This window comes from Podarcis cretensis (assembly GCF_951804945.1).
Source record: "Podarcis cretensis genome assembly, chromosome: 5".
NCBI classification, from domain to species: Eukaryota; Metazoa; Chordata; class Lepidosauria; order Squamata; family Lacertidae; genus Podarcis; species Podarcis cretensis.
In genome coordinates, this window is record NC_137174.1 from 62,352,090 (window position 1) to 62,377,621 (window position 25,532).

At 44.3% G+C, this 25,532-nt stretch overlaps 1 protein-coding gene across 22 annotated transcripts in view; it reads right to left on the reverse strand.

Moving 5' to 3' along the window:
* Positions 1-1,417: 1,417 nt before the first annotated feature.
* KIF1A (kinesin family member 1A) overlaps positions 1,418-25,532 on the reverse strand; it is a 130,431-nt gene continuing 106,316 nt past the window's right edge. For 7 of the 22 annotated variants that reach the window (XM_079976821.1, XM_079976815.1, XM_079976810.1 and 4 more), the window contains 12 exons: positions 25,400-25,426; positions 17,880-17,994; positions 10,702-10,835; positions 9,883-9,944; positions 8,846-8,991; positions 8,489-8,701; positions 7,553-7,630; positions 6,782-6,906; positions 6,499-6,645; positions 5,207-5,399; positions 4,607-4,725; positions 1,418-4,285 (listed from right to left, as the gene is read on the reverse strand). In XM_079976821.1, coding sequence (XP_079832947.1) covers positions 4,243-4,285; positions 4,607-4,725; positions 5,207-5,399; positions 6,499-6,645; positions 6,782-6,906; positions 7,553-7,630; positions 8,489-8,701; positions 8,846-8,991; positions 9,883-9,944; positions 10,702-10,835; positions 17,880-17,994; positions 25,400-25,426 — 1,402 coding nt within the window. In that variant the 3' untranslated portion in view covers positions 1,418-4,242. Of the gene's footprint in view, positions 4,286-4,606; positions 4,726-5,206; positions 5,400-6,498; positions 6,646-6,781; positions 6,907-7,552; positions 7,631-8,488; positions 8,702-8,845; positions 8,992-9,882; positions 9,945-10,701; positions 10,836-17,879; positions 17,995-20,239; positions 20,264-25,399; positions 25,427-25,532 lie in introns of all 22 variants that reach the window. The other 15 variants (XM_079976822.1, XM_079976811.1, XM_079976808.1 and 12 more) reach the window with 3 other exon arrangements.

The following is a 25,532-nucleotide window of genomic DNA, read 5'->3' on the forward strand; positions in this document are numbered from 1 at the left end:
ACTCGATTACTTCAGTATTGTTATTTATACAGTGGTACAGGGTGTGCCCACAGCAATCACATATATACAAAGCAAGAGAAATGGTCTCCCAGCATTTGGAGATGATGTCACAGGAAGAACTCATTTGGACAAACTAGATAATGGAAGCACAGGCAAAATAAGATTAATAAAAAATAAAAAGTAACCACAACCTTCATTTTTATACAGTAAGTTCTTGATATTGAGTCACAGCTCATGAATGATAGTGATCCTCCCTACAGTTCATTGAACACACAACAGAAACAGTAAAAGCATATTAGAGAGTTATACATCTTGTGTTGTCACTTTTGCATGTTACCATATGGATAAGCAATCGCCTCTTAGTCCCACAGTTATTAGCTAATTGTGCTGCTTTTACTTGTTTCTCTGCTTTCCTGTTGCTCCTTGATAATTTATAAGACTACTTATACTGGGCTCTGCTATCCCCCTACTGAAGGGCAGTTCAGAGAGCATTTGATATTTTAGGTGAGCTCATTCCCCAATAATTTATTGGAATGGGAAAGAGTTTTATGTGAACAAAATAACACTGGCTTTTACAGTTACTGAAGGCCAGTCTCTAACCAATATATAATCTATGGAATAGGATAAGTATGACATAATCTGAAATTATTTTTCTTGTATAACATTATTATCTCTCACCAGCCTCCACCTTGAGATAATTATGATATGGTTGTGTAAACAGAGCAGAGATGGAAGTCCATCCTGTCAGTATTTTATGCTTCATTTAATAGGTTCCTTTTCCTGCAGGACTTTCCAAAATATGCTTTATTCAGAAATGCTGTTTCTTGCCCCCTAACAAAGGTCTAGATGATACTTGAAATTAAACAATTAATAAAAGGATCATTCAAAAATCTTTACATCTCAAATTAAGTAAAATGACAGTAAATCAGTGGAGACACTTCTCAGATTGTCTGAAGAGTGGTTGATAACTACCGTATTTTTTGCTCTATAAGACGCACTAGACCACAAGACGCACCTAGTTTTTGGATGAGGAAAACAAGAAAAAAAATATTCTGAATCTCAGAAGCCAGAACATCAAGAGGGATCGCTGCGCAGTGAAAGCAGCAATCCCTCTTGTTGTTCTGGCTTCTGAGATAGCTGCACAGCCTGCATTCACTCCATAAGACGCACACACATTTCCACTTACTTTTTAGGAGGGAAAAAGTGAGTCTTATAGAGCAAAAAATACGGTATATCAATGTGGCTTGACATTTTGGCAATGGATAAAGCCATAACCAGCAGAAAATATACCAAACATAATGATATGCTGGGTTATCTAAATAACACTATGATGGACCATTAGATCTCTGTTCAATATTCCAACCAAAGTACTAAACAAACAAATCCTTCCAGGATATCCATGCTAGTTGGAGACTGGATCATCTCCATTAAGCTACTGTCAATTTGTTGAGTTAACAATACTTTTTTTGTCATTGCATTTAAGCCCTGATTCAAACATTGCCTTTCATTTTTAGGGGCTTTGGGTCAAGCCTTTGATCCCTAACTCAAGTCAGTCATGTTGTCTGCAGGTTTGCTGGCCCCAGAAACATGGAACTCTTGAGCAAGACCAGACTGTAGCCCAATATTCACACTGTCGGGAACATGGTCTTCAGGTTGGCTGACCTAAGCCATGCCTCTTATCAGCCTATCACTCCCCATAAAATGCAGCTCTTCCAAGCTCTACTTCTTCATTCACAAGGCAAGGTTACATATACATTTTTGCATCTCTTGATTGTATGGACAAGGAAGGTACTGACACAACTACTTCATCCATTGCCACTAACATAATTAAATCTCTTGACAATTTGATATGGACATAAATGAAGTAAAATATTTTTAAAGTTGTGTTTTTGTATGAAAGATAAGTGTTGTGATCCTATATATGACTTCCTTGTTCTAGGACAGCCTTCAATCCTGTGCATAATTACTTGGGAGTAAGCCCCACTGAACACTGAAAGACTTACTTCCAAGAAACATGTTCAGGGCTGTACTTGTCCTGTTCTTTTTAAAAACAAGTTCAGATGATTTCTTCAATGTAGCCCAAGGTAGCTTTGAATTTATACCATGACAATCACTCAGGACATTTCAGAGAAATTCATTAGTTGGTTGCTGTCTGACTGCAAATTTTGTTGTTGAAAGGCTTCTACTAGATCAGACACTGATAAGAGAGTAATAATCACCACTGATTAGAAACTGAGAATCAGTTATGGATTTTAATTATATAATATTTAGACTTAGGCTGGGAAGTTAAAATGAATCAAAGTTGCCACCAAGGGTATTTAATTTTGCTGTTTATGCATAAAGGGAATGTAAACCATGGGGATTAACTACCACATATTGATTTGAATGGGCTGTAAAATAGGATCCTATATATAAAGAGTTAACAAGAGATTCTTAAAATCGGATATGAGTCATGCTTAATTGATTGGTGCCAAAAAACTATTATTTGTTTTACTTTGTCTTACCCAAATTTAAAATAAAATTGACTATTTGTTTTACCAGAAATAATTGCTTAAGATGCAGGTGTATTTTTGAAGGAGACTTTTAACATATCACTAGATACAAGAGTGAAAAGAGGTCTCTTTTATAACACACTGTTCCAGTCTTATACAAGGGTCCTATCAGTCTTGCTACATAAAGTAATCTATTTCAAACCTACTTTTCTCTTAAAAGAAAATGACAATGGGTATTTCTAGACAATCAGTTTTGAGTGTAATAAACATACAGTAGTTTTTCACTTATTCTGGGAAGCCCAGGGGTTGTCCCTTGCAGATGCACTTCTGCTGAGCAGATATTGTATTTCTCCCAAGTGTTCCCTAAATACTGTGAGAGTTTTTATTAAGTACCTTGGAAAATGCAATTCTTCTCTCAGATAGTGCAACTGTTACTATTTCAACTGCTGTGTAGGATGTGGTTGTGTGAGTGTCACAGGAACTTACTGAACACTGCCTGCAACAAGAATGGTGATAAAGTGGCCCAACCTGTTCATCCGATGTCATGAATAATTGCCGATGGGGAAAGGGTGAAGCCAATCCCCCTCCCACCATTCCTTTCTTGGGAAAACATGAACTCACCTCCAGCAAAACATCCCTATTAAGATTGAAGGTCAATTTCAATGTTACATGCAGATGCGTGTAGCATCCCACTAATAGACTGGGGAGGGAGTGTTGACTGTTTCTTTAAATGAAAAGCAACCTTGGGAGGTTGCTCATGGGAACAAATAATACTAATGGAGAGGTCGTTTAATCCCTTCCCTACCAGCTATTCCTTCTGCTCAAAATGGGCATCTGGAAGAGGCTGTTTAGAGAAGAAAAAATACAATGAGAAAAATTCGGTACATGCTTCACCACAAGCCTCACTGCTATTCCTTCACTTCTAATCACAGTCTCCTGAAGCTAGTTTTCATTATATAAAGAAGATCGGGGGAATGTTATACATATTTGCATGTAACATGTAGTTCGGCCCTTAGTTGAACAAAACAAACATTGGCTAGGTGACTGAAAAGAAGAAGAAACCTGCTAGGCAGCAAGTGCAGTATTTGAAAGAAAACCAAGATAGGCTCACAGAAAAAGCTGACAGGGCCCTCTCCCATCACTACACTGACTCACTTCCACATCTTTTCTTTTAGCAGAAATGAGATGCAGCATAATGTATGTGCGTAGGTGGAAAAAAACAACACCACATGATAAACAGAATGTACATTTTTCAGTGAAGTAAATAGAAATAAATACTTTATAAATATAATCTCATCCTACTCTTTCTTGCTCTATCAAGTAAAATGTCAATAAGTTATGAATTAGCTGAACACAATCCTATCACTTTTATCTCCTTTGAGTAACATGTTTTATAATGTTCACACATTTACAGATTCCTTTCTCCTTAAATCAAACAGTTGCTTTAAAAATTAAATCATTTTTATTTTTTAAAAAAGACTCTTGCTTTGTTAGTGGTCATATGTCACCTAGGTCACCCAATAAAGAGATGGGCGGAAGATCACATGTGCACAAAGATTCCAGGGTGTACCAGGCTTCTAAACTTACAACAGAAATGAATTTGGCCAATGAAACTGTAACTTGAGATGGATCGCTCTGTGGCGCAGGCATCTGGCGGGATGAATGACAGAAGAGATCCAAATTTAAAATGGGGACCCTCAAACAGCACCCATTATTTCACTTGGTTTGATGAGATGGGCGGCGCTTTAGGCTAAATTCTGGTTTGGGCTGTCCTCCGCCTAGACAGTTTGGACCTGTCAGAGAAACCAAGGAAGAAGAAAAATGAAAGGATAGGGAAAAGAAATAAGATAGAGGAATCTTCAGAATCCCAACCCATGTTCAAAGAGACAAAAAACAAACCCAGACTTCTCAGCTGAAGCCTCGAATGTTGCTCTTTTTCTAGATGGTGTTCTTCAACATTGGATCCTCTTATTGTTGGACTACAACTCCCATCATCCCTGACCACTGGCTAAGCTGTTTTGGAACGACAGGACTTGTAGTTCAACAACATCAGGACCCCCAAGGTTGAAGAATTCTGGTCGAGAGGGGTTTGGGATTTTAAGCTATTCAGTTACCTTATTGATCCAGCCAGGAGAGGATTAAATGCATACAGCCAATCATGCATATCCTTGTCGTTGCTTGCCTGCAACAGGATCCCACGATGTTCAGTGCACACTGCGAATGTGTTGGGGGTCTAAAACAGGGGTGTAAAGTTGCATGTGAAACTCAGTTGTAGAGGAGAAGCATACAAAGAGGCATACAGTAAAATACAATGAGTCCTATAAAACATACTTAAGACATCAAATCTGTTGTCGATTCATTGGTTTGTTTCTAGTAGACCAAAGTATTAGGTTGACACTAACTGCAATACCTGCAGAATGTGTTTCTAGCTGTCTTGACATGGCTTTGCACCCCCGCACGTTCAAGGGAGGAGACTCTGAAACCATCAGGTGCAATTGCCCTCAACAGACAGGCTAGATGTAGCTTGTTCAGAAACAGGTCTGGTTATGCCACTTAAGATTCTCTGGCTCTGCTGTCATTCCTTTCTCTGTACTTCACACTCTTCCTGGATTTTAGCCATTGCCATGGCCTCTTCTTTCCCTTACAGCCCAGTCTCCAATAAAGCACTAGCTGTGGACTCTCTGATTTTACCCAACCTATTAAGTTGTCCTTACTTTCAGCATCGCCTGCTGGTCTTCACTGTATTCCACCTGAGCTGATGAGAGATTGAGGACTGCTCTCTCCACAGAGTCCTTGTCGGTGTTGTAGATGTAGACATAGGGGCGTCTCACAACCACATAGCGCTTCACCCACCCATTTGTGTGGGGCTCCAGAAAGTGCAGGTAGCCTTTCCTGGAGACAATAGGGCTGTAGAGGAGACACATTGGCATCATGCTTTGTAACTGCATAAAAACTGCTCCACACAGATTGATTTCTAAAGATTCTTAGTACCATTAGAATTGTGCCTTTGCTCCTCCCTCTGCCCCAGAAGTTATACTCCTGTGGATGCTCTTGACTTGTTTGCTTTGTTTCTCTTTTTCTGCATGGCGATCCCTATCATGTGGGGAGGTGCACATGTTAAGTGAGAAGGCACATGTGATGCCATTACTGGACTGTGCAGTTCAGAATAGAACATTATCCACTGATATTGCTCATCCTCCTTATGATGTGGAATGTTACACCCCTGAGTTACATTCTAGTTTGGATGTTAATCTGAGCCAAAGAAGAACTCCTCCATTCCACAACCTGCCCTACCAGTGGCTGCTGCTGCTGTTTGGGCAGCAGCAAGGCAGAGAAAATAATAATAATAATAATAATAATAATAATAATAATAATAATAATACCCCACCCATCTGGCCACTCTGGAAGGCTTCCAACAGAACACTAAAAACAGAATAAAACTTCAAACATTAAAAACTTCCCTAAACAGGGCTGCCTTCAGATGTCTTCTAAAAGTCAGGCCATTGTTTTGTATTTCCTCCCCTTTCCCTCCAGGCCACCTGGTTCATTGGCACGGTCATATTCCAGGTGACAGAAAGGGAGGAAGGGAGGAGGGAAAGAAAAGGAGAAAGACACCCCACTCTCTCCAAGCCACCCCTGCCAGAACGGCAGTAAGAGCCACTATAAAAAGGTATTAGGGAGCTCATAGGGAGAGAGTGGACACTGTCCCTCCCAAAGAAACAATGGGGGTCCAATTTTAGTTCTTAACAAAACAAGCTATTTTTTGATCTATTGGAGGAATAGATTTGCTTGAAGGGTCTTGCCCAGAACCCATTTTCATTTCTTAGAAATAGCTCTGCTAAATTCAAAAGGAATGCACTCCTGTTAATTATTGCATTCTTCACCATGCAACTGCTTCCCTCCCAAGGGAAGAGGCACAGAGGAAAAAAAATGTACCATGTACTTAGGTCGAGCCCTTCCGTTTAGTCAAGAATAAGATCCTTTCCACAAAGCCCATAACTTTTACCTGACCCGGATCTCTTGAATATCAGGGACCAAAAGGCGCTGGGTCTCCTTTTCATCTTCAGGCCCACAGGTGGGGGATTTCTTTTGTTCTCCTTCAACTGTGGGCTCAAATTCAGGGCTTTCTGCCCTTGAAGAGAGCTGCAGAGTTCTGCAAAGGAAAAGCAGGTAGGTATGTAATTTCAGCTTTGACCTCCATAAAAAAAAGCTGACACAGCGTTTGAAACTGTGCTCATAAATGTGTCTGTAGACTGATCTGAAATTCTTAGCTTTGCCATCTTCCTCACCTGGCATCCGTGCCACTGTACCGTCCTTCAACCAATGATGGGCAGGTGGAGGAGGGGGTCAAGGTGGAGCCACCAAGGGCTGGCATGGAAGGGTCTCTTAGCAGAGTCACTGACATTTCAGATAGCTGTACACAAAAAGAATTAATCACTGTAGCTGCTTTACTGCAGGCCTCTCTAAACTAAGAAGTACAAGGTGAGGATGAGTATCAAAGTCAATTTCTATTAAAAGTTAATGTCTACTATTTTCAATGGGTATACTCTGAGTATGACTACTTTTACATACAGCCCAATGAGCTATTGTGGTACCTATGCCTTTTATTTTCCCAAACATGGCACTGTGGCAAAGGTTTTTAGGTGCATAGGAAGCTGCCTGATACAATAGATCCACCTAGCTCAGTATTGTTTACACTGACTGGTAGTGATTTCCCAGGGTTTCAGACCTCTTCTAGGCCTACCTAGAGATGCTGGGAGTGGAATATGAGATGTTATACATGCAAAGGATGAACTCTACCAGTAAGCTACAGCCCTTCCCCTTCTGTTTGCATGTTCCCTTAGAAAGACATAGTCATGGGGTGCTTTTTCAACATGCACTTTTATTCCCAACAATTCTGTACTTAAAGAGTCAGCTCTTTGCACCTGTCTGTTCCTGGAAGAAAAGTGCCACAGCTAATTGGCCACTGTGGGTACAGTTTCACACCACCATTTCCATCAGTATTCACACATCTTTGTTGAGTGACAGGGCACCCCACGAAAGCACAGAGTTTCTCTTACCTTGCTCTCACTTGCGCTGACACAGACATGGCTGTGGGTGTACTCTCTGTTGAATGTGTGTGTAAGGAGGCGCAAGCACTGTAGAAAAGATGTTTGGGTGAGGGGTTGGAAGAGGGAGATTAAGAGATACAGGTTGTAATAAGAGGCTTGGCCCTGACCAGGACAGAATTACTGTAACTATTATACTAAGCATGCTGTAGAGCAGGAATAGTTAACCCTTTTTCCAGTCTGAGGACCACATTGATGGTCCACTACATCTCTAAGGGTGCATGTCAGCAATGGGCAGGGCCAGTGTACAGTATATACATGCATGCACACACACACACACTCACTACATATACAGCACACATACAGAGCACACACACAACCGACACACATACAGACCACACATGCACCCTCACCATATATACTGCACACACAAAATCCACATCTTCATGTATCAATCTACTTAAACAGAGCTGGGCATCACAGTGCCGCCTTGTAACTAGTTGGATATAGATGAAGTGTGGGGATAGTGTTATTATATAGTTTAGCCGTAAGGTGACACTGGATCTAGTTGGATCTGGATGGAGATGGGAATTTCCTGTTGCTGTTTTGTTCCTGTCAGAGGGAGACCTTAAAGCCCTTGCCTAGCTTTGTAACCGGCATGTCCTCTAAGCCTCCCACGGCAGACAATATCGTTCATGTGAAAAATATAAACCAGCCCAGATAAATTTACGGCAAGACCACAATCTCCTCTGCTCAGAAATCTCATTTTCACTCCCTCCCTCAGCTCCTGCCTGCATTCAGGGAAGACCATCTGTTTCATAAACAAAAGACAATGCTGAGACCAGCAGTTTAGGCACCATGAGAATGCAGGTTCTAGCGATGCCATTCCCATGCCATGCCAAAGACAAAGATGTAACTGGCATGATGTTGCCCCAGAATAACATATACCTTGACGGCAAGTTCTTTCTGCCTCTCACTGGGGGTGTCCAGTGGCAAATTCCTCCCCTCAGGGGTACCATCTGCTGAGATTGGAGAGGAGACACAAGATGTACTGCGGGAATCCGAGTCTTCACAGGAGCTTGAGGAAAGGGAATCGAGACCCAAGCGCTGGGTTGTCTCTAGTTTCTCACGCAGAAGCAGGTAATGCCTTGTTTTCTCAACCTGCGGAAATAAAGCTCTGGCTAAGTCAGGTCACGGACATCTGCAGAGAGTCATCTCACACAGAGGTCAATCCACACACCTCATGTCTTCCCACCCTTCCCACCAACATGGACATGGACAAGGACCACTGGGCTTGAGTCTTACCTCTTGCAGGAGACTCAGTTTCTCCAATTCCCACTGATGATCCAAGATGAGACTGTCGCTACGGGGCCGCCAGCCTGCCAGGTTCTCCTCGCCTCGCACATACGCCACAGATGTGTCAAGCACACGCCTTCGTCTTCTTTGCATGCCTGCAAAAGACAAAGTTGCAGGTTGCATTCAGCATTGCTCATGCCCAGTCTGCAAAGCATGTGGGCAGTATTTCTTTTAAAGCAGATTTCCCAATAGCACATCTTCCCCATCAAGGCACTCCACAATTAAAAAAGAAGAGAGAAATGAACATAAAGCAGACTGTACTAGTGGTAAAGCGGTTTCTACATAAGAGTCTGTAGTTCTTCTCTACTATACAATAACTAACAGAACAAATGCCTTTGCACAGATTTAAATCCTAATTTGGTTGGCAAGGTCATTTTGACCAAGCTGTGCCCATCTGCTCTCATCAGGTAAAGATGCAACTTTGCAGGGGCCAATGATCAGTTGATTGTCTCTGCTTGCAAAGCGTTGTCACCTGGTGTTGTCATTGACAGGTGGGACAGCCCAACCTACCTGTTAAAAATGGCCTGTGAGGGTTGGTAAGGTAAGGGTCCAGTCCATTGGCTAGATCTGCACCCCTGTTTTAGGGGATCATATTGTTTAGGCATGCAGCCTTCCTCTCCCCCTCTGCCCCAAATCCTCAAAATGCAACCAGAGGAATGGTGCATTAATAGTTTTCACAACACTGAGTTTTCACAATACTTGCCCAAAAAGCATGATGTCTGGGCAGTTTTCAAGTTATGTTGCACTGACATTGCAGACAGATATGTTTCTGTGGATGTTTACAATTCAGGTGTTAAATGCAAAGGGCCACCCATATTCATTCAAGTAAAATAAATAAGTCTCATGGCAACAGTAAAATTAACTTTCCTAATGTTAGATTCTTTTCCTCTTAGCACAACCCCAGCATCCCCTATGGGCCTGTCATGATGACAGTGCTAATTAGAACGATCAGAAAGTGAAGCCAAAACCAAAGAGAAATTTCTCACCTGGACTGCCAGCATCAGCCACCCGACAAAGGCTGAGTTCATATACCCCAGTTACACGGTTACTGCAAGGAAAAAGAGTGAAACATCAGAGCATAGTGTTGGAATAAATGACCTTCATGTGCAGGTGGCACATTAAATGTAATGGCCAAGGTAACATAATTTTTTTTAAAGGAATCCAGAGAGGATCCTGGAAATTACAGTCTAGTTGGCTTTACATCTGTCCTAAGAAAACTGGTAGAAAGTACAGTATTGTTAAAGAAGGAATAACCATATAAATATGAGAGAACAAACCTCGTTGAAGCGTAACCAGCATGGCTTCTGCAAGGTTAAGCCCTGTCACACTAGCAAAGGAAAGTATTTCTTTACACATCACAGCGTTAAATTGTTAAATTATGGCATTATCTCCCACAAGAGGCAGTGATGGCCACCAACTTGGATAGAATTAAAAGAGGATTAGACAAATTCATGGAGGATAAACCTATCAGTGGCTACCAGCCACAATGGCTATTGCCTCCATGGTTGTGTAGGCAGTATGCTTCAAAATACTAGTTGCTTGGGAGACTGCTGTTGCGATTTAGTTCTGCTTGTGGTAATTCCACGGGCATCTAGTAGGTCACTGCGGGAACAGGAAGCTGGACTAGATGAGTCACTGAACTGACCTAGCAGGACTATTCTTATGTTCTTAACTAATAAACATTAGTTGGTAACCCCTATGTTTATATCTAGACTTATATGCATTCTTTCCAATAAATCAAAAGCTTTTCTTCTTTGAGGTATGCTCTTATTCTGCCAGCAGAACGGGAAATGAGACTTCTTTACCTTTCTGAGGCTCGAAGGCTCCCACTTCCAAAAAGATTGCGGATGGATCGAGAAGCAGGGAGTTTGGCGTCTCTGGAGTAGAAGACCATGCAGAAATCTTTGGTGATCACAGCTGGTTGGGTGCAGTTCTCCATCTAAAATAGGAGGATACTTGCTAGGTTTTTTTAATTTAAAAAATGCTTTCCTGGGATGCTCTTGGCTGTTGGTACACAATGAAAGGCTCTCAGATGGTGTGAGTTTGCCTTCAAGAGCAAAATGATGTTCTGCAGCAGGTTTCCCAATGATGCCATGCGGCATCATAATCCATAGATGTTTATATCACTGCTATTTGGAGCTACACTCATAAAACTACAGTCTTATATACACTTTCCTGTACATACAGCTACATGGAATCCTTGCTTTAGAAACCTGGCACCTAGCAGAGTACTAGTATCCCTTTTTTCTGTCTTTAGTTAAAAACAACAATGCATATCAGTTAGGTATACTACAGGCAGCAGCGCTTCATTGGTGTTACTCACTGCCTGCCTACCCATACTCTGCTCCAATAGCAAATGCCTAGGTAGGTATCATATATCATAGAGCTATCATCCAGCATGGCCCACTGTTATAATTTGGATTTGCTAATTTAAAAGATTTTTTTATAACAGCCTTCATTCTTTTTAGAATTTCAAGGCACTCTACATTCAGTTTTGTTGTTGTTTAGTCGTTTAGTCGTGTCCGACTCTTCGTGACCCCATGGACCAGAGAACGCCAGGCACTCCTGTCCTCCACTGCCCCCCGCAGCTTGGTCAGACTCATGCTGGTAACCTCGAAAACACTATCCAACCATCTCGTCCTTAGATCAAGCATAAAATACAACAATAAAATCATTGTTTTATTGCACTTCTTATGCCAAGAAATATAAGGTCAAATTACACATGATGGTGTCAGAAAGAAAACAAAATTCCCAATAAAAAATAAAAAGCAGTCAGTGAAGTCCGCAATCCTTAGCAGAAGACAGCCAGGTAGACAAGAGGTACATAACCCTTTCCCTTCAGGCTCCCTCTTTCATCAGGGCTTTTCATCGCTGGAACCCAGTTCTGGCACCGTTGCCATTCTAAGACAACAAGGGAGGTTGTTATGTACTGAAGTTCTCACCCTGGGCCAGCAGGGGGATACTGTAGATAGTTTTCACTCAGGTCCACGTCAGTTATTTTAGGCGGGAAACCCTGGGTTGTTGTTTCTACAATGTTGACAGCCGGCTGCCTATAAAAGCAGGCCGGCTGAGCTGTTTGCTGTTCAGTTCTGTCCAGCTTACAAATGAAGAGCTGCTCTGGAGAAATCGCTGTGTCGTCTGCTATGTTCGCCCACAACTTAACACTGGCGACGAGGATGGGATCGATGGACATCAGAGCACAGCCAGATGCAGCCACCTCTGAGCAGAGCTGAATCACTGAGCTGAATCACTGAGCGAAATCATTGAGCAGAACCAATTCAGAGCTGACTGTTCTGGCTAGAGCACGGTGTTCCATCGGAATCATGCCGGCATCGGAATCATGGCTTCACTTGTGCCTCTACCGCTGTTTGTGCCAGCCTCTGAATCATGGGACTCCTACCTCGCTCGGTTCAACTGCTACCTCCAAGCCAACGAGCTGACGCAAGTATCACAGGAGCGTAAGCGGGGCCTATTCCTCAGCCTCTGTGGGCCTGAGGTGTTTGAGACGGCCCGAGCATTGGTTGCGCCTGAAGCAGTCCAGGCAACACCGTGGGACACGATCTAAGAGAAGCTCCGCAACCATTACGCACCAAAGCCATCCAAGATTGCTGCCTGCCATGTGTTCTATCACCGGAACCAGGCAGAGGGGGAGTCAATCAACAACTACACCAACGCCCTGCGACAGGCTGCAATGCACTGCGAGTTCCGAGACTTAGACGATGCCCTGATGGATTGAATCGTCTGCGGGGTCCGGGACATCCATCTGCAACGGTTTCTCCTCGCCAAGCCAGACCTCACACTACAGAAAGCCACTGAGGAGGCTGTGGCCTCAGAAGCTGCTGAACGCTCCACCCAGGAGATCCGCAAGTCCAGCAGCCCGCGTCTTGCTAGGAAGCCAGTTCCAGTGCATCATGAAGAGGCCAGCAGCGATGAGGTATCCTCCAGTGAAGACGATGACATGCACCAGACAAAGCGGGAGCGCAGGAAGTTCCAACAGAAGTCCAAGGGCCAACTGGAATGTGCCGGCTGCGGAGGGAACCATTCCCGTGCCAAGTGTCGATTCAGAGATGCCATCTGTAGGAAGTGTTCCAGAAGGGGCCACATCGCTAAGGTCTGCTGATCGGCTCCGTCTGACACCCCCCCTTCACCGACTCGCAAGTCCAAGTCTTCACTCCAGTCTGCCAAGGAAAGCTGTTTCGCTCTCACCAACTGCCGCTGCCCATCTGGAACCACGATTGGCCAAACCGACTCACCTACGCGACGCAAGCTGAACGTCACGGTGCTCATTGAAGGAGCTCCATGTGACATGGAGATCGACACCGGGTCTGCCCTGTCCATCGTGTCTTGGAGCACCATCAAAAGACTGGTACCCAGAGTGTCAAAAGGCAACTCGACTCTCACTGCGTACACCTTAGAGACTATCAGGGAAACGACATTCCCGTGGTAGGCGTTGGCCGGTTCCAGATCGCCTTCAAGGATTTTTCGGGCCTGCTCCGGTTGGTGGTGGTCAAAGGTCAGCGGCCAAGCCTCCTAGGGCTAGACTGGTTTGATGCCCTCGGCCTGGAAGTCACCGGCATCAACTGCATCTCTAACGCAGAGACTGAGGGTCTGGTCAAAGACTTTGCCGAGGTTTTTGACGGCACTTTGGGGCAATATACAGGTATGCCCATCTCCTTTAGCCTTGATCCACAAGTCACCCCCATCAAGCTAAAGCCACGCCGAGTTCCCTTTGCTCTCAAGGCTAAGGTGGACGAACAACTGGACAAGCTGATCGCCCAAGGAGTTTTGGAGCTGGTTGACCACTGGAGCTGGTTGACCACTTGGCTGGTTGGCCAAGTGGGAAACCCCCATCGTCACACCTGTCAAGCCAGATGGGTCGGTGAGAATCTGCGCTGACTACAACAAGTGCACGATCAACAAGGCACTTCAGCAGCATGCTTATCCGGTTCCTGTTGTCCAACACCTGCTGCATTCCCTGAGTGAGGGTAAGGTCTTTGCTAAGCTGGACCTTGCCCAAGCCTATCAACAACTGCCCGTCGATGATGCCACTGCTGAAGCCCAGATGATCGTCACCCACCAAGGGGCATTCCGTTGCCGCCGGTTGCAGTTTGGGGTGAGTGTGGCTCCTGGCATCTTCCAAAGTCTTATGGAGCATCTCCTGCAAGGGCTTCCGGGCGTGGTACCATATTTTGATGACATCTTGGTGTCCGCAGACTCACACCAGCAGCTGTTCGAGCGCCTCCGTGCCGTGCTGACCAGGTTCCAAGAGGCCGGGCTCAAGGTAAAGAGGGAGAAGTGCCAGATCGCCGTTCCACAGGTAGAGTTCCTGGGCTATCTTATCGACGCCTTCACCCAACCACATCCAAGATCCGCGCTATCCAGCAGGCCCCCATCCCAAAGAACAAGACGGAGTTACAGGCGTTCCTGGGGCTGCTGAACTTTTATAACTTTTATAACAAAGCCATGGTGGCTGAGCCTCTTCATCGACTCCTCAGCACAAAGACGCCTTGGTCCTGGGGTCATCGGGAGACGGCGGCCTTCAACGCGGTCAAGACCCTCCTTTCATCGGACCGTGTGCTGGTACAGTACAGTGAATCCAGGCCGCTGGTCCTTGCCTGCGACGCCTCACCTTTTGGCATCGGTGCTGTCCTTAGTCGCCGTTTTCCAGACGGAAGAGAAGCACCGCTCACCTACTTTTCCAGGACGCTATCTCCGATGGAACGGAATTACAGCCAGCTCGACAAGGAGGCACTGGCACTTGTGGCTGGAGTGAAGAGGTTCCATGAATACCTCTATGGCAGGACTTTTGACCTCATCACTGACCACAAGCCGCTCCTGGGCCTCCTCGCCGGTGATCGTCCAACTCCACCGGTCCTCTCGCCACGCATGCTGCGATGGACTGTTTTCCTGGCTGCCTACCACTACCGGCTCGTCCATTGCCCGGGGAAATCGATGGGCCATGCCGACACCCTCAGCCGATGCCCTCTTCCAGCGTTTGTGGAAGACCTGGCTCCAGCTTCATCGCTCCTCCTGATTGAGGATCTTCCGGCAGCGCCTGTATCGGCTGCCACTGTGGCCTCCGCATCTGCCCAGGATCACACCATCAGCCAGGTGCTCAACTGGGTGTAGAGGGGGTGGCCACAAGGGCCTTTTGCATTGGAGTTCCAGCCCTTCGCAACCAGACAACATGAACTCTTGGCTCATCGCGGCTGTCTGCTGTGGGGAGACCGCGTCGTGATTCCCCAGGGACTCCGTCAGCGCGTCCTGGAGGCTCTGCATGTTGGCCACCCGGGAATTGTCAAAATGAAGGCGTTGGCTCGGTGTTACGTCTGGTGGCCTAACATGGACGATGCCATCACTGCCTGGGTGTCCACCTGTCAAGCGTGCCAAGAGTCGAAGCCTGCACCACCGGCAGCTAAGGGACACACCTGGGAGACGCCAAAGACACCCTGGTCGAGGGTGCACATCGATCTGGCTGGCCCCTTTCACGGCCGGACCTTTATGGTAGTGGTGGACGCCTATTCCAAATGGCTGGAGGTGGCCCTGATGCCCTCCACCTCTACCGAGGCCGTCACCTGGGTGCTGCGAGGCCTGTTTGCGACGCATGGGTGTCCTGATGTCCTTGTCTCTGACAACGGACTGCAGTTCACGTCAGGCACTTTTGAGCAGTATCTTTTGGGACTGGGCATCCGCCATGCCCTAATGGCAACCTTTCATCCATCCAGCAACGGGCAAGTGGAGAGAATGGTGCGCTCGGCAAAAGAGGCACTGGCACGCCTGGACCGGGGAGACTGGCACGAGCGGGTTGCCAAATACTTGTTCGTGCAACACATCACCCCTCATGCGGCCACAGGGTGGAGTCCTGCTGAACTGCTTATGGGCCGCCGCCTCAGGTCACCGCTTGACCGGCTGCACCCGGACTTTGCCGTGGCCGAACCCCCAGGCTGTGCCAATGCGCCACGGTCATTTGTTCCAGGAAACCAGGTCTTTGCCCAGAACTATGTGGGGGACATTCCTTGGGTGCCAGCCACAGTAGTGGGAGTCACTGGACCTCGCTCGTACCAGGTGGCACTCGAAGACGGACGCTTGTGGCGCCGGCACATAGACCAGCTTAGGTGCAGGGTTGGGGACTTGGACACTACCGTGGTGCCCCCAACTGCGCTTGTGGCTCCAGAAGAGACCCTTACAGATGGCGAGGCTCCACCTACACCTCCCTCGCAAACTGCCAGCGTGGAGCCGAACCAAGCCGCTTCAGAGGGTCTGCCAGACTTACCACAGACTCAGACCACTCCACTTGCGGAGGCTCCATCCACAGCAGCGGATCCAGGGGATTTGGTTTCAACACCACCTAGGGTCACACCACAGCCTCAGCAAGAATTGTGTGGCCCCCCGGACTTGGCTACCAGTCCCCGGTGGTCAGGCAGAGTTTCCAAACGCCCAACTTATTTAAAGGACTATGTTGTTGGACATGTATCACTGTTGGTCTAAGTATGGGAAATGTAACCGATATGCTTTTGTGCCTAATTGAACCATTACGTGTAGTGCTGTATATAAGGAAACCATTACGATTGTAACTAATGCCTTATCTCGGTGGGGAGGGGTGTTATGTACTGAAGTTCTCACTCTGGGCCAGCAGGGGGATACTGTAGATAGTTTTCACTCAGGTCCACGTCAGTTATTTTAGGCGGGAAACCCTGGGTTGTTGTTGCTACAATGTTGACAGCCGGCTGCCTATAAAAGCAGGCCGGCTGAGCTGTTTGCTGTTCAGTTCTGTCCAGCTTACAAATGAAGAGCTGCTCTGGAGAAATCGCTGTGTCGTCTGCTATGTTCGCCCACAACTTAACAGAGGTGTTCATAATGAGTTCCATCACCTCTTCTTTGTTGAAAAATAGCACTGTCTTTCATCTGAATGACTAAAAATCAGCTGAGACCAGAAGAGATTTCAAGAAGAAAAATGGTCCGGAGAAGTTTTAAGGGCCTCCCCCACACGCTCTGCAGCCCACCCACTGCAGCTGCATTTCATGTTACTTGCCACAAAAGCAATTATGGGAAATCATACATCATTTTATCATCACATTTAGAGCTGTACTATATTTTAAAACAAGATGGTGATAATGCCCATCATTTATAGTTCTCCAAAAGTAAGGAAGTCTTGTGGTCTAGTGGATAGAACAGGAATGGCCAGGTGTTGTTTGACTACTACTCCCATCATCCCTGACCAATGGCAAAGCTGATGGGAGTTGTAGTCCTGCAACATCTGGAAGGCCCCACACTGGCTGCCCCATAGATTGACTTGGATGAGGGAGATCCGAGTTTGAATGCTTGTTAAGCCATGAAGCTCATTGGATGATTTTGAGCAAGTCTCTGTAGGTCCATTTAGTCACTCTTCTATATGTACCTTAAATGCATGGAGGAAAGGACAAGACTGCTGCACATGCTGCCCTTGCAACTGATGTTGTCCCACTTCTATACATTAGTCTGAAAGAGGGATCTATGTAGCTGTAACTGTGTGCATGTAGGCATTCTACATGACCTGGAACCCTGTGCAGTTTGAACCCTGCTCAATCAAATTGCATGGTGCACCTACTCATGCATAGAAGGTGTGCACCCCATTAAGACCTTCCAACTAATGCATGGGAGCAATTCATTAAGACATTCCAGCTCCCCCAAACAAACTTCATGTACACACAGAAACAACATCTGAATGGATTTTATCACTCAGGGTAAAATGCTGGGCTGGGGCTGATGTGAACTGTAATCCAAAACATCTGGAGAGCACCAGGTTGGCAAATGCTGATGTAAGGGCTTCTTGTATTGCTATGTTATCCTAGTGTTTTCCAAAACCCCATATTAGTTTGAGAATCACAAGGAATTATGGGACTGCTTAAGACAGGGAGGGCTGGAGTAAATCAAGGTGGAAGCCCCTTTCTAAAACTCAGCTCTGTGTGGTCTATTTATAGGAAATGACACTGATGGGTCTTGCCTCAATGTACGCCGAGAGGGTCATGTAGATTTTCTCTCTGTATGGGGTGACACGATTCAGCAGCAAAGAGTTGTGCATGGAGCTATCCCATGCCGCTTCAAACTGGTAAAACGTCCTGCAAAGAGACAGCAAGATGGTTGGTTAAAAATAAACACTACCATCAACCACCAAACTGTGACAATTGCATCAGCAGCAGTACGCAAACATGCACACACAGAGAGACATATTTGTGCTGAATGGATGCAGCCATCCTGGAGTGCTGTGGCTCAAAAACACCCCTTCATTATGAACAGCAATAGTAAAGGCATCTGTGGGAATCCTCAAGGGAAACTTCTGTGCTGTGAATTCATGGTTGTTGTTTTTAATACTGCATATGAGCAGAGGTGATTTGGGGTATGTTTTAAGGTTAAAATTTAAGCCATGAGATGATGGGGTGCCAGAAAGACATAGACAGAGGGACACAGTGATAGAAAGAAAGTTGCATGCAGGTGGCATTCTCTCATCTAGAATTGGCAATAAACAAGTTTCAAGTTGTCTGTAAATATTATGGCTTAGCAGAAAAGTCACATGTTTCTGCTTACATTGCCATGGTAAAGCCAAATATCTGTTCCATACTTATACTGGGGTGTAATTTAAACATGCCCTCTGAGAGTGAATGTGGGCAAGGGGAAAGGAAGCAAGAGTCAAGGGGGAAAATGAGGAAAGCAATACGAAAACAGAGAGCTTCTCTTGATCCCTGAAACAATTGGGTATTTTCAGATTTTGTCTAAAGCACTCCAGGGCCATATCTCTTCAGTCAAACATAGCACACAGACAATCTATCTTCCTTCCACAGGAAGGAGGTACTAATTTTCAGCAAGCATGTTCAGAAAAGAAAAGAGTGAGGATGCTCAGTGCTGCAGTCAGTTCCATCTCTCCAGAAGCATTTGGCATTGCAGACCTTAAAAGTTTGATATGTTCATAAAAGTGCTTTCAGTGAATTCTCTTTGAAGTTCATTTCCCACATACAGCTACAGTCACCAAAGCTCCAGAAGAAAACTGACTATTCCACCAATCTCTGATTTATAGGGAGTATTGTGACTCTGAATGATAGGGAGATATAATTCTCTCCAGACCTAACATACCCTAGCCTTTTCCTGTTTGGTTACTGCTATCTCAGAACTACTTCTTGCTTTGTGAAATTAGGTACATAAGGTACCTGAGTTTAGTATGGGGAAAAGTGTGGTCTTTTAGCTGGCCCTATTAAAAAAAACACCCAGATTGTCTTTTGAGAACAATAACTGAGATAGTCTACCAGTACTGTGACATACTATCCCACTGAGGAAGCCAGGGTTTCCAGAAAGATCACCACACATGAAATAGAGGTTCAGTTTTGCATAATGGAAGCACCAAAGCAGATGTAAGCTCTGATGACATGAATGTGGCCCTTCCAAGCCTCTCCCTCAGATTCTCAGGATTCTCCCCAGGCCACACACCCTCTTCTAGTATCTTTGCCTTGCTGAGATGTTTATTTGAATGATGACAATTCCTTGTTTCCCTGGATGGAGGATGGAGAGATGGTTGTGCGGTGTTTGTGCATAGAACCCTCTGGCTTTCGTAGCCCATTGTAAAAGTCACAACCATGGTTTCGCCCACATCTGCCTTTGGCCCTGCCCGCCACCACTGGAATGCAGTCCCCAGAAGGCTGCTCATGAGCTAAAACAGATCTCATGCTGAAAATGGTTCTCCCTTCTGGATATACAGACACCCAAACGTCACTCTCATCCCCTTTCAGTAGCCTTTCCCATTATGATGGCATTCCTTTGGTGGAACCTTTTTGGCCCAGCATTTTTGTGCCACTAAATGCCAGAAACTACATTCAAAAAGGTGACCAAAATACTGGGACTTTAATATGTGTCTGAGCATCCTCGTGATTCAAAAACATTTCCACATGGACATTCCACTTTCACAGCTCACCAACACTCATATCAACATAGTCAGAAGTCTCTTTAAAAAAGAAGCCAAGTCTCCTCTTGGGAAGATTGTGCATTATAGTAGGTCCACCTCTCAGAAATAGTTGTTGACTCTTGTTAAAGAGGATCTGACTATTAGTTGATGATGCACAGTTTCTATCCCATTCTAAACATTGCATCTTGACACTGAGAGTCGCAGCATCTTGCCAAAACCAAAACTGAAAGAGCTGAGATCAAGATCACGGAGACACAAGCCACGGGAGAACAGGTAACTCCAATAGGAAGGAAGGAAAGAAGATTAGGAAAGGAAGAGGAAAAGGGAAGAGGAAACAAGGGAGAGGAGAAAGAGAAAAGAGAAGGAGGGAATAGATCAAGCAAGTGTGTGAGAGTAAAGTGAGGTAGAAATACCTAGTGTCATTTCCCAGTGAAATGCTATAAGTGGAAGGCAACCCAAGACAAACACATGTACACATACACACATACACAAAGAAATCAAAATGTCAGAAAGCATTGTTTATATGGTGCCCTGTGGAAAGCTACCCAGAGAGGCAGCTACATGGGGTAGATGGTGATTTGAACAGAGTGCAGCCATAGATTGTTGTGAATTTGGTAAAGGTGGGCAACAAATGAAAAGCAAAAATACTATTGTCCCTTCACTCTGGGAGCTTCTAGACCAGCTGTTTGTTAAGCATTGATCCTGACACGTTTGCACAGAGGCTTTACAACATTGCCTGTTTATTGAGCATTAATCTTGATATGTTTGCATGGACGTTATACAATATTGCTAGCTAGTGGTTGTTATCCTGCACTTTCCAGGGCAATTTTCTTATCAGACCTTTTCTGATGAGAAAAGTGACAGGATATTAGCACTAGAAACTGCAGGATAATAACCTCATCTTGTATAAGTGAACTGTCAATCTGGAAGTGCCCTCTCTTGGTAGAAGAGCATGGTCACAGAATGAAATTCAGAACATAGTTTTGCGTATTCAACACTCTCCTTTCACTTTTTAGTTGAATTTCTAATATCTGTGTCCATCCAGCTAGGCTCCCTTCCCCTGCATTAGGGGATCAAGGATCAAGACTGTTTTCAGTGGAGCATAATTCTTATCAAGATTTTGATTCACAGTGTGAAAAATGGACTAAAATGACTTGAGCAAGGTAAAAGCAGAAAGGGGTTCTGGGTGAAATTCGCACAAACAATAGTTTTCAGCCCTCTTCCAAAGAAAACATGCCAAATACAAATGAATCACTGAAAACACATTGCTAAGCAAATATTGTATGTGGTGGGGGTGGGAAGGTGAGGTTGTGGGTTCCTTTTAAAAGAAGAACACAGAATTTTGCACTGTCAAGAACTTAATGGGAATGCCACTAGTATGACTTTCAAATCTAGAAGTTAAGATGAAGGAAGGCTATTCTGGGGGGCTAAGTGCATGGAATTCTGATTATGTCACTTCATTCATTGTATGTGATATTTGTACTGAGAACCTTGGGTGTTCATCCATTGCCCTAGACTCATTCACTCAACAATAAACTTTAACCCTACTCCATAGGTTATGGGCTTGTCTACACTGATACACTAGAAAAGAAGAAATGTGTATGTGTGTGCTCTTTAATTATTGGATCCTTTGACAACACCAGAAATATATATTACTAATACAATCACTTTCCTAAGCATCTGGTATTCAATTTGGAGAATTTAGAAATATATTATCAAGCAGAAGTTGCATATAAGCAGAAGTTGCATTTTTTTCAACAGGCAATTTAGCTCACACATAAATACATTGCTAGTCAGATGGTAAGGATGAAAATAAAGCTTTAAATTCTATAATCTAGTCTAGAATTTACACTCAAGTATCCAAGGTAGTGAGTTAGGAAAATGTATTATCAAAAGTTTATTCAATTGGTCATTTGCAGGTCACATTTTAGAGAAGTTATTGAATCAAAGCCAGTCTGAATTATATAGAGCTGTTATGGTGGATCTGGAAAGCTATGAGTATGAACTTGCACCTCAATCTCTTGAACAGCCTTACTGTAGTGCTACACAAAAACGCCTCCGTGTTGAGCCAGCATAAGAATGGTAATAGAAGAGGGAGCATTCCCACTGTTTAACCCATGCTGCCAGCTACTGCTTTAAACAAGGGTGGTTCACTGCACAGGAGGGTTCCTCTAGCAATAGAGTAAGTTGCTTCGTAAGGCAATACAGGACTAGGACAATGTGGGGCATCTTTGCTGGTCCCTGGCAATCCATCCTCCTCAACTGGATTTGGGCCTGAAAGACCAAGGAAATTTGAGGGTACATGGAGAGCAAGTCATAAGCAAGCACAATTTGTGACACTGCACAACATTGTCACTGATCACGGAGGCATGCTTGTGAAGACATCAGGCATCACTTCCTATTTCCCAGCTTTGTGAAACTGAAGCCAACATGAGATAACCTTCTGGTCTTAAACCAGCAAGGTTTAGGAATCACTGAATTAAAACATACTATACAGTGAACTGTGATGAGCAATGGTGCTGCTAAATTGAAAAAGATCAACTTTTCTGGTCCAGATTACAGCATGCCCTGATAAACAAAGAGAAGGAGCAAGCAAGGTGTGCCATGCAAAGGTGCTATAGCAAGATACGGAATTCAAGATATAGCAATAAATACTGGTAAATATCAATTGTTGGAGGAAAATCAGCTGGTGTCTCAATTTACATAGAAGTGCTAAAAGTCTATCAGACCTGGGAAAAGTTCCTTCCCAACACCAAATACACACAACAACTGTCAAGTTCATCCCAAGGAGAACATTACCCAAGCTCACACACAAACCAATAATGGAACACAGTTCCACCAAGCTACCTGGAACAAGCAATAGAACACAGTGGACGAAACAAACAGAACTGCTGAAGAAGGAACTGAGCTCTGGAATGTTGTTACTAAGGCTAGGGTTGGGGAGCAATTAAATCCACTTCCCATTTAAAGCTGAATTTATCAAATTCACACTTTCTCAAGCAGTATGAGAACCAATATATAGCCATCCTTTGAAATGCACATGCATCTCAATTTTGAGATGCCATTCTCCAACTAGCTAATGCTTACAACAATTCATTTACCTGCGGGTATAGGGTGGTATACAAATTTATTTATTTAATCAATGATGATGATGATATGCATAAAATGAATATATTCATGAAATTTATACATAAATGCATTATATTAGGAGAAATTGCTTACAAAAGCCTTACATTAGTCAAAGCCGCATACAGAACTGTGCTTGTTAGGAAATATTGGCTAACTTTCATGTGGATTTTTAAAAAGAAAATTTGCAAATTGCTGCAGAAATGTTGGGACCCAAATTTAGGAATGGAAAAAATGAGAAGCTCAGAGAACTGAAGCTGACGAATACTTCCATTTCTATCCAAGACGGAAAGGCAGAATCTGAAGATTGAATCTATTTATTAGTTAACACTTATTGATATGTATTGTTATTTAACAATATATAGACCCCTGCCTTAAGCATGGGCTGCCTAACTGCACATGTCTAATTTGGTTCTTAGGTATCTGCCAAACACTGACGGTCTCTGAGTTCTGGAAGTACACTTATTCCCTGGAGTTAAAGGCCAGGCTAGTGATAACAATGAATGACTGGATGGCATATCATTATTTATTGGACTGCTATACCTCTGTAATGACTACCTGCACAAAATGGTGCCTGGCACCAATCAAAGAGCTCATTAAATAGGCCACATGTAAGCAATAAACCACATATTATTGCTTTGCAGCATCATTGTACAGTATACAAGGGTAGTACAGTGGCACCTTGGTTTAAGAACAGCTTAGTTTATTAACAACTTGGATTAAGAATACTGCAAACCAGGAAGTAGGTATATTGGTTTGTGAACTTTGCCTTGGAAGCAGAACATGTTCCACTTCCTGTTCGGTGTAAATTGAGTCCCCCACTGCTATGGGAAAGCACACCTTGGTTTAAGAACACTTTGGTTTAAGAACGGACTTCTGGAACAGACTGAATAGTTACTCCAGAGGAATCAGAGGGCACTTAGCATAGTCCAGTTTATTCCATTTACTCCATGAAATTTATTTCTTAGCCTATCTACACTTCCCTGAAATGACAACTTTTGTACCAAACTTTCAGAAATAGAAGGTCAATAAGCATGTGCCTCAACATAACCATCATCCCTAGAGACACCTCAGATCAATCAAATATCTGCAAATGACTTGCAATCAAGGTAAGCAAGAAAGGTCTCATTTTATTCCTATTCTGCCCATGCTGGACTATTGACTTCTGCCCATGCTGGACTATTGACTTCTGCAAATCCAAGGCAGCCAAGAACTAAGTCCTGGGCTCTCAATAGAATTCATTCAGAAAAACCAGTAAACTAAAACAAACCTTGATATCCACAATCCCATTTTCTCAGCATTCTCTTCCTTGGCTCTAAATAGAAAGGGAAATCCCAAACACACCTTAGGGGAAGGAGGAAGTCTTCCAAAGTTAAGTACAGTTTTCAGATTGTATGTAAAGATTGTCCACCTTGGATAATATTCTAAACATCAACCATTCCTGCTGGCTTGGTTTGCATGCAGTGCTAGGCCAAACCATGGCTCAGTGTGAATGCACAAGTGTGCAAGCTTCTGGAGAGGAGGTTGCAGCCACCTTGCTCTTCTTCCAGTCCTGCTGCACCTGTGAGTTAAGGTTTGGTTTAGTGTGTCATCTGAACCCAGACTCCTGGTTTGTCTCCTCCAGAACTGCAAACCAAGAACAAACCTTGGTTACAGCTCATGGAGTGTTCCAAACTACGAGCATGCTAAGTCAAACAATTGCTTGGCTCAACAGCAGTGCAGCAGCAGGACTGGAAGAGGAGCACATTTGTGCTAAACCACTGTTTGGCTTAGCATTACGTGCAAACCAATCATTGTCAAACTTGCAGACCATTTAATGCTTGAGTTTGTTCAGCTGCATTTTGCCAAACAGTTTTAACAGAAGCTGTTAACACAAGGCTCCTTTCCACAAAGCCTGTTAAACTAGGTTCTTTCCTCATCTCTCACACAGCAATGGCTCTCCTGCACCCCCTTCCCCTTCTTTTCATCACACCCAGCCCAGCTTCTCATGCAGCCTGCATCAGCACACAGCTATCCAAACTGCCTTCGTGCCAGAGCTGGGAGCAAGGGAAGGGGCTTCAGCATGGACAAGGGGTGGGGCAGCATAGTTTTGGCAGATGTCAGAAAAAATCACAACTGCAGCAAAACAGAAAGTAAAACCAGCCAAAAAAAGAACATAGATTTACAAGAATTTATTTTTTTTAAAGAGAGCTGTTTTTTTAAAAAAAAAATAAAGGAAGAAAGAAAGAAGAAAAGGAAACCAAACAAGGGGGTGGGGAGAGAGACCCAAGGAACAAAATGGAACAAAAAGTCCAATGATACAGAAGAGAAGGAGAAAGAAGCTGGTGTATTTGAGTGGGTGGAGGGAAGTTCCAACTGTAGCATTGGTGACCACAATGCTGACTTGGGTAGGGGCACCAGGGAGGAGGTCAAATCAATAAATAAATGGGGAGGGGAACAAATAATACCTAGGCATATCCGAATCAAGAAACTGCCTGCAAAAACACAAACAATCACATGGTTAGTGTGGGTTCAAATGGGTGGTAACAGCAGCAGCAGCAGTAGCAGCAGTTCCATAGTGCAGCTCCTCAAAAGCCCAAG